Source organism: Ipomoea triloba, chromosome 3, assembly GCF_003576645.1.
Source record: "Ipomoea triloba cultivar NCNSP0323 chromosome 3, ASM357664v1".
In the NCBI taxonomy this organism is placed as follows: Eukaryota; Viridiplantae; Streptophyta; class Magnoliopsida; order Solanales; family Convolvulaceae; genus Ipomoea; species Ipomoea triloba.
In genome coordinates this window covers 29392425-29402691 of record NC_044918.1, presented here as the reverse complement: position 1 = coordinate 29402691, position 10267 = coordinate 29392425, and the positions used below count along the sequence as shown (strand labels likewise).

Genomic DNA, 10267 nt, shown 5'->3' with positions numbered 1-10267 from the left:
ATAAATAAATAAATATATATATATATATATATATATATATATATATATATATATATATATATATATATATATATATATATATATATATGTATATATATATTATAATTGCCAAAGACCTTGCGGTCTAGTGGCACCCGGTTTACACTCCCACAGGGAAGGGAATGGGTTTGGGTCATGTGATATTTCATGCTTAGTTATTACGACCCGTTAAGTCGCGACCCGCCTTATCGTCTAGAAAATGTTAAAATTCGAGGATCTTAAACCGAACCGAACACCAAACTGAATTTAAATCCAAATCGAAACCGAACCGAACTCTAATGTTAAATCGAATGATTTAATTTTTAAAAAAATCGAAATCGAAATCAAAACCGAAAAAAAATTGAATCGAATACCGAAATGCCTACACTATCCATATCCACTTAATCCAAGGGTGATTGATAAAGAGGAATATGGTGTATGTGATCCAAAAACCAGTATTCATCAATAAGTGGCTAAAACCTAGCATGTGAATATGTGATGGTTAAAGATAAATGTACGTGCACCCTGCAGTTGATAAGACTGGTTGGGTGAGTCCGTTTCACGAGTCTTAATTTTTTAGACGGGTCGGGACAACATAAATTGAGTCAAAGTTATTGTTATGAGTTGGTCTTTGGTTGGTTTGACCTAAATTATGTTGATCCGACCCATTTCACGGATTAAGACCCGTGAAACCGTCTCACACAAGTGTGACCCTTTAATGAATTGCTTTTAATTGTTGGATCGCACTTGTGTGAGACCGTCTCACAAATCTTTATCTTTGAGACGAGTTGGGTCAAGATAAAATGTAATACTTTATTCATGATTTAGTATTACGTTTGTTTGTATAAATATTACAGTTCATCTTGACCTGACTCGTCTCACGAATAAAGATCCGTAAGACAGTCTCACACAAGTTTTTGTCTAAATTGTTTGTAAAAAAAAAACTAAAAAAAATGATATGATAATAATAAAATGTCTTAAAAGGAATACTAGTGAGTAGTGAATTATAATTTTAGAAATACATAACATTACTTTTAAAAGAAAAAATAAAAAACAAAATAAAGACAGCTGCGAATGAGTTGGCTTATATGGCGACAATACGCTGTGTAGTCGTGAGGGTGGACTTGAATGATACGGAGTAGATGTTTTTCAAAGTCACCGACGTTGACAGGAACGTGTGCACCACCTCATTGGACGGTAACAGTTGTATCCGGTTATGCCGGTCAATGCTTTAAAGAGCAACGACGTATGTCACGATTATCCGCATTTTCGGTGCATTTTGGAGCTTATTACTTGCCCACAACTCCTACTACGCTCTACGGAGTGGCGTTCAGAAATGGTCATTTGACTATTAATTTTTATCAATTTTTGTTCTCAATTTTTCTTAATTATTAATTTTGATCCTTCTGTTAAATCAATGTTAAATAAGTGTTAAAATTTAGGGCGAAAATGTAAAACCAAATATTTGAGCCTTTTAACATTCTATATTTCAATTGACGAAATATATTTCAGTGCTATATTTCAATTGACGAAGGGCTGTGATTGATGATATAATTGAACATCCTAGTTTAACATTCTAATTGGTCAATATGTTTCAATGCTGTTAATTGTTACGGAATATATTACATTGCAGTAATATATAAAAGGCGCAAATATTTAGTTTTACATTTTTGCCCTCAATTTTAACACCTATTTAACATAGATTTAACATAAGGATCAAAATTGATACAAAATCAATAGTTAAGGGACTAACTTTGGTCAAATTAAAAGTCCATGACAAAAATTGATAAAAGTCAATAGTCAAAGGTCATTTATGGAATTAAGTAGGAGTGTATTTTTTTTTTATGGAATTAAGTAGGAGTGTATTAATGTTAGCCAAGGTCATTTGTGGTCCAGTGGCATCAAACTCTTCCCTTTATACGGGAGGTGGTGGGTTCGCCTCCCAGTGAGGCAATACTTATTCTTGTCTTCAATAGGTCAGATACTGCATTGTAATAGAGTTAGTACTATCCAAAAAAAAAAGTAGGAATAAGGAAATATTACACATTTCGTCCCTAAATTATTTAATTGTAGAATTCGTCCATAAATATTAGTCGTGTTCACTTTTTGGCTTAAAGTTATCATTGATGTTACACTTTTCATTTTTCTTATTAACTTTTCGTCTTTAAGTTATACTAAAATTGCAAATCTTGTTCCTAATGTTTTATTAGTAAAACGACGAAAAGTGCAATGCCATCTTTATAAAATTTAAATAGTTTTAAATTTAAATAGGTATGTTTACATATTAAAATATAAAATAATGAAACCAATATATTTTAATAAAATATAAAGTAAGAACATATATTTTAAAATATATAAAGTAAAACAAAATGTTTATAGTTCATACAAAAATTAATGTTCAAACACACAAATGTTAAATTGAAATTACAACCAAACATATTGAAGAGAAAATGCTAAAAGGATTTTAATTGGGAAGAGTAAAAGATGTCATTTATTTAAAATAATAAGGATAAATATGAAAAAAAGTTAAGAAACTACTAGCTTATTAGTCGCAAATTTTAATGTGGACCATGCATCAAAACAACATCGTTTTGATTAATGAAAATATACGGCTGAAACGACCATCATTCTGCGTCATTCACTTTCAGTTTATATACACTGCAGTTACATTTCAACACAACTGCAGTTTCTTTTCGATATAACTGCAGTTTCATTCGACATTATATACTCAAATATGTGAAACTGTTATTCAGTTTACTTTCAACACAACTACAGTTTATTTTATAATACACTGTAGTTTCCTTTCAACACAACTATAATATCATTTCGATATAACTACAGTTTCATTAGACAATATACACCAAAAATGTGAAACTGTTATTCAGTTTCATTTTATATACACTGTAGTTTTCTTTCAACACAACTACAGTTACATTTCGATACAACTACAATTTCATTTGATAATATAAAAACAAATTTGAGACAGTATCTTTTGAGATGAACTGTAGTATCCTTTACAGAGCTCTGCCGCATCAGTTTCTTTTACTAAATGAAACAGCGGCATTTCCACCGTATAACAACTGCTTATTAGTAGCTTAAAATAAGCTATAAGCTTTTAAATAAGCTCTGCTAAACAGAGCCAAGTTAAGTAGCATTTAAAAAATAAGCTAGGAGCTTTCTAATAACTTTTTTCTAACATTTTCCTTATTATTTTAAATAAATAACATCAATATATTTGGTTGTAATTTTAATTTGACATTTGTGTGTTTGAACACTAATTTTTGTATGAACTAATTTTATGAAATATAAATATTTTGTTTTACTTTATATATTTTCAAATATATGCTCTTACTTTATATTTTATTAAAATATATTGGTTTCATTATTTTATATTTTAATATGTAAATAAACCTATTTAAATTTTATGAAAATGTCATTTTTAGTCTTTTTACATTTATCAGCTTATCAAAAAGTTAATTTTATCATACTTTTAATTATAACAACTAGCTTAAAAATTCTTCAGATTTCAATTTCTAGCTTATACTTTTTTAGACTTCAACTATCTTTTCAGTTAGATTTGCCAAATATAGCCGAAAAGAAAATTTTTTTAAGAAGGCATTAGTTCATGTATAGACGGCCTGAGTTTCTTAAACACCATGTATTGAAAGTTTCACTAATAAAGCTTTTGTAAAGAGTTTGAATTTATTTTATTTTTGATTTGTAAGTTGAATAAATCAATAAATTAAATTTATTTATATAAAATTAATATAATAACGTGATTTAATTTTCTTAAAAAAAATAGAAAAATTCAAATCGTATTAGACACACTTTCTTTAAAATCAATTTTAAGAATATAGTTAATCATTCAAACTATATCACTACTGGCCAACTACAAACAACTAACCCAAAAATTACTATAGGTATCATTATAGTAAATAAATTCTGAATATTTTCTTTTTACGTGTTATTTAAAGGTAACTCATTTTTTGTTGTTTACTTATTTATTTTAAAATTTTTATTATAACTTTTAAACTATGATAAAATTGTTAACGTAATTTCTTAACAGCTTTATAAGCTAACGTCAAATTAATTAATACAAAAAATTTGAACCATAAATGCATTAAGTAAAAAATCTTATTAATTTAATTACATAAGTTTGAGAGAATGAGTAACTCTTAAAATACAAAAGAAAAGAAAATTATATTCTAAAAAATTTACTATGCATTTTTTTGGGTTGGGGGAGGGAGGGGGGGGGGGGGGGATGTCTAACAAAAATTACCTTTTATGGTAAATTTAATACTCTATTGATCTCATTTTGTAATACTAGTACTAATAATAATAATAATAATAATAATAATAATAATAATATATAGGGTCAGGTTCAGGTGCGGCCGTGCTCTCCCGTGCGGCCGTGCGGTCACACACCACTCAATGTTACGAAATACACCACTCAATGTGTGGTGTGTTTCTTAACATTGAGTTGTGTATTTCGTAACATTGAGTGGTGTGAACTGCACGGCCGCACGGGAGAGCACGACCGCACCTAAACCAATATATATATATATATATATATATGCCAGGCCTGTAGGTCTAAAGGTTAAAGGGAAAATAAGGCCAATTTTTTTGAAAATGACTTTTTTTTTAGAAGTCATTTTACATGGTTTAACTTGTGCAACCTTCTTCATCCCCTCCAATAATGATGGTTTCCGGATGAAAACCCACACTGATTTCCAGTTTCTAATATATATATATATATATATGAGAAATAGGATGAAATATAGACCATTGGATTTAATTTTGATGCATGATCTCAACCATTGGATTTAAAATTTGCACATTACGGTTGAAAATTATGCACTGCAAGTATTTATGAAAAAATAGGGTGGTTTGTACAATTTTATTTGATTAACCATAAGAATGTGTACTAGAAAGTACAAACTTTTGCTCTGTATGGCACAACAACGTGGACTACAGAGCATAAAACTAACCTCCTAGATGGTTAATATCATGAACTCTAAGACAGAAAACGTGCACTGTTAGGTATAAAAATGTGCACTACGAGGCACAAAATGTGCACTACACGAGAATTATGCACTACAAGTACCTATGACAAATAATATGAGGTAATTACAGTTGTATCCTTAATTGTGCGCGTGTTTTAAAAATTAGTAAGCAATATTATGTGCTGGACTGAATTAGATCTATGACTATAATTCAATCTTATTTCTCACCTAAGGAACATAATGTACAGAGTCCCTTTATATATATATATATATATATATATATATATATATATATATATATATATATATATATAAAAGATTATTATGGAGTATATATTTCACTTGTAATTAATATGATTTTATAGTTACGAAATGAAACTAACTATATATATCAAATCATAAAACTTAAATCTCTAATTTTCAATTTTCACACTTTATTGTCTCTCACTGTTTCCCTCCTAGCTGAGTAGTTGATCAATCCTTGTGTACTACATGCTACATAGTAGTAGTGGAGACAGTGAAACCAAATATTTGATTGTTGTTGTCACTACCTTCACACTTAGTTGTGTCTTACGACTGTAACTATGTAACTATTCATTTATTGTTGTTATATTATATATAAATTCTTGTTTACAAATATGTAGTGGGAAGCGGTGGTGTATAACATGGACCAGGCCACGTTGCATCCTGGACCATAGATCGAAACGACGAGGTACAAAATTCATACTCGTAAAGTACAAAATTTCATAATACAAGACACAAAAAATCGCAACACATGACACATACACTTGTTATATATTTACTTATTTTTCAAATATGATTTAGTTACATAATTTGTGTTCATAGGCACAAAATTTTACAACACAAGACACAAAAATTCATAGCATAAGACACAATTATATTACTAATTTTTTTCAGGTGTAGAATTTATACTTTTAAGGTACATAATTATCATAACACAAGACACAAAACTCCCAACATAAGACAGATACACATGCACTAGCTTAGGGTTCATAGTGCATTATGCCTACAATAGAGTATTTTTAATGACCGACATATTAAATAGGTTTTTAAAAATGTTTCATGCTAAGTTAGGCCTATTGTAGGCTTAGGCCTGGACTTAAAAAGAAGCCTACATACCAGCACAGACTTAGGCTTAGGCCTCAAGTTCTCAGGCCTAATGTTCTAATATTGATGAAGGGACCAGGGACATAGTCGGGACGAAGAGGAGACATTCATGGTTGTTTCTACCTTCCTCTGGTTTGAATGAAAAGTTTATAGGTTTTCAAAAGTTTTCCTGATTACAACAATAATTCTAAAAAGAATTTTATTATTAATTCGTTTTAATCCACAATGTACAAGTTTTTATAAGAATATAAAGAGTTCTAGTCAAGTCAGAAACGTTAAAAGGTAGATTTATACGAGGGGGGAGAAGAAATTCTAGTGTAATTAGAATACAGAGTCCTAGCCAAGCACCTTGTGCTCAGATGACATGTAGTGATTCTCTCATATGGGAGGTCATGAGATCGAGCCTTAATGGAGGTGAATTGACTCTTTGTGTGAGGTCGAGCCTCAGTGGAGGCGAATTGACTCTTTGTGTTTCAATAGGTTGAGAGAGTAAACAATCGTCACCTGAGCTTCTCTACCTTGCAGGCGTTAACATCACATTCTTTATCGACCACATCCATCATCGCCTTTCCTGTTAGGCCAACATCCACTCGCGTTGCGACGCCTCGCCTTTCCTGTTAGGCCAACATCCACTCGCGTTGCGACGCCAACTAGTTCATTAAGATCTTTGACTCCCTCAAGTCGCCGGGATGAGCTATGCGACTACGACACTTTTCACTAGCAATTTGGCCAGGTGGGCTAAAATTGAGAAAAATTGAATAGTTATGACACTAAATTGATAGTTTGGCCAGGTGGGCTGAAATTGAGAAAAATTGAATAGTTATGACACTAAATTGACAGTTTTGAAACTTGTGAACTGAAATTAACAACACACCAATAGTCATAGGACCAAAAGTAAAATTAACTCTAAAAAAATTATTTTATATATCAAGTGACATTATGACATCATGTTTAATTGAAAATTTTAAAGTAACCTGTAAAAAATGTTAATTGAACATTTATTGTACAAAGTGTAAAAGTTCAATAACCTATTTTACACTTTTTTGTTTGTTTGTTTGTTTTTTTTTTTTTGTTTTTGTTTTTTTTTGTTTCAATAATATTATTTCTTTACATGTATGTTTAGGTGATATATTTCTATTTTTATCGAAAAAGAAATAAGAGTGACATTATTGAGCATAGATCCAAATCTCAGAAATAATAATATTAATATATTCGCGGTATCTTCCTTCATTTCTTATTATTTAGTTTATAAAGCCTTTTTCTCTGTATTAAGTAGTAAATCAAGTTTATATTTGCCCTGATTGGTTGTCAACACCCCCACCCCCTCTCTTTCACTCTCCGAATCGAGCTGTCCATTAACGCGTTCACGCGTTTAGTTGGCACTACCCTTTTGCAATATATAAATATATATCCCAACCCCATTCTTGATTTCAGCAGGTGCAGACCCAATATCGCAATTGCCTCTGCATCTGTTAACCTTTTTTAATAAAAATATAAAATTGCCTCTTTTTTTTCCTCAATCGAATAGCCCAGTGTTAGATTTGAAAGGTTTATCGTTGGAAATTCAGTGTTTTTGTCCCTAGTTTTGCATATTCCGGGGTGGATTTGAGGGGGGAAAGATTGTTACTTTTTGCGAAGAATTGAAAAATGCCGTCGTTGGAGGAGGAGCTTTTCCCGTCGACGCCGGGGAAGTTCAAGGAGAGGCACACAATGAACCGGCTGGTCCACCGGTGCTGCGCGTCGACGAGTACGATGTTTCTTTGGGCGCTGTTCTTGATTGCTTTGACGGCGTCGTATCTGAGTTTTCAGTCTTTTATGGATTCCGGTACCCGGTATTTCTCCTCCACGTGGGGCGGGCTTCATTGGGAGAAACAGGTACGCGCGTCCGCTCAGATCCGGCGCCACAACGGGATGTCGGTATTGGTAACCGGCGCCGCCGGATTCGTCGGGACGCACGTGTCCCTGGCCCTGAAAAAGCGGGGCGACGGGGTGGTGGGGCTGGACAACTTCAACGACTACTACGACCCGTCGCTGAAGAAATCGCGGCGGGAATTGATCGGCGCGCAGGGAATCTTCGTGGTGGAGGGTGACGTCAACGACGCGCGTTTGTTGGCGAAGCTTTTTGATGTGGTGGCGTTCACGCACGTGATGCACTTGGCGGCGCAGGCCGGGGTGAGATATGCGATGGAGAATCCCCACTCGTATGTTCATAGCAATATCGCGGCCCTCGTCACGCTCCTCGAGGCCTGCAAGGGTGCCGAGCCCCAGCCCGCTGTTGTTTGGGCTAGCTCGAGTTCCGTTTACGGGTTGAATGAGAAGGTGCCGTTTTCCGAGTCGGATCGGACGGACCAACCCGCGTCTCTCTACGCCGCCACCAAGAAAGCCGGCGAGGAAATCACCCACACGTATAACCACATCTACGGCCTTTCCATCACGGGCCTCCGGTTCTTCACCGTTTACGGCCCGTGGGGAAGGCCCGACATGGCGTACTTCTCATTCACCCGGAATATTCTCCAAGGAAAGCCCATCACCATTTACCGGGGCAAGAACCGGGCCGACTTGGCCCGGGACTTCACTTACATTGACGATATCGTAAAAGGGTGCGTGGCGTCGCTGGACACGGCGGGTCGGAGTACCGGGTCGGGCGGGAAGAAACGGGGCCCGGCTCCGTATCGGATCTTCAATCTGGGTAATACCTCGCCCGTTACGGTGCCCATGATGGTAGGGATGCTAGAGAAGCATCTGAAGGTGAAGGCCAAGAAAACCGTCCTGGAAATGCCCGGAAACGGCGACGTTCCGTTCACACATGCCAACATAAGCTCGGCCCGAAGAGAGCTCGGGTATAAGCCCACCACCGATTTGCAAACCGGGCTGAAGAAGTTCGTTAAATGGTATCTCTCATATTACGGCTACAATCAAGGCAGGTCCGGAAAGGGATTTCGTTAGTTTTTTTTTTGTTTTTTTTTTTTAGATTTCGTATTTTCCATATTGTTGCTATTTTTTATTTTTTATTTTTAAAATTTCAAGAAATTCCTAGTAAAGAAAAATGAAAAATTCTTTTCTTGCGGTGGGGTGCGTAGTGGTTAAGGTGACAGCTCATCCCATTTTTAGATTTTCTTTTTTTCTCTGTAAAGGGATAATATTACTACCAAGGGTTCCTCATTTTTAGGCCCCACGTTAACGCATATCTCTACTTTTGCTTTTCCTTTTTCTTTAATTTGGTGCAATCATTTCACACTGTTTCTCCAAGTAATTTGCTAAAGAAAATGAAAATGAAAATGAAAATGCGATATATGTGTTTGCTTTCATTTATTATACAGAGTTACTGTTACAGACACAAATATTTAATTTGTTTCGGTTATCACTGGGAAATGAATCTCTTTTCTCCAAATTCATGCATACTTGCCCCAAAACTCCAAAAGCATCTAAAGTAATGAGTTAGAGTAAATACCAGCAAAAACCTTCTGATTATTGTGGAATTGTCTGTTTAATCTTTAACTATTAATTAAATCTATCACTGTTAATTCTTTCACTTTTGATTTCATTCTATATACCTTTCTTCCGTTTGAACCCATTTTCTCAAGAGTAGAATTGTCCTTTCACAATTTGTTTTGTTCGTGGCAGTAGAATATATTTACTAACATTGGTATATGAAGAATAATTCCATTTATATAAAAATTTTAATGTCTTACAACATAGAAATATACTGGTAAAGAATTTTTATTCTTCTCTCCTGAATTTCTTAATCTTCGTGTCTGTGGGATGAAACAACGATTCAATCTTGTTTGACAGATCGAGCAGCTAACTTGGCGGTTGTTTGAGTTCTCTTTGCCGCCTAGTTTTCTTGGGTGCTGGCGACACTCTGTGATCACTGGGATTATGTGTTCCAAAGAATATGGAGTTTTGAATCTTCTGCTACCTCGGACTAGCTTTCTAGAAACTTCTTTGCCTTGCTGCTCTTTCTCACTCTCCTCTCCTCGTAGATTTCGAAAGCCTCGGAGCTTTAAAAGATGAGAACTTGGCAGAGGCACATTCATTCTTTGTAAACACACCAAAAATTATTGAGTTTCTTCTTCCTTGTGCAATATTTCTTCCGCTTCATTCTTTTCTATGTCTAA

At 34.3% G+C, this 10267-nt stretch overlaps 1 protein-coding gene across 1 annotated transcript; it reads left to right on the top strand.

Annotated features, from left to right (window-relative positions):
* Positions 1 to 7571: 7571 nt before the first annotated feature.
* On the top strand, positions 7572 to 9441 carry LOC116013365 (UDP-glucuronate 4-epimerase 1). The gene has a single exon (XM_031253067.1). It carries the CDS (start codon positions 7797 to 7799, stop codon positions 9093 to 9095), a length of 1299 nt encoding a protein of 432 aa, XP_031108927.1. The 5' UTR covers positions 7572 to 7796; the 3' UTR covers positions 9096 to 9441.
* Positions 9442 to 10267: the final 826 nt, after the last annotated feature.

Bases quoted from the DNA above. Each gene is read 5' to 3' on its own strand.
- LOC116013365 (XM_031253067.1), top strand. From the start codon at position 7,797: ATGCCGTCGTTGGAGGAGGAGCTTTTCCCGTCGACGCCGGGGAAGTTC.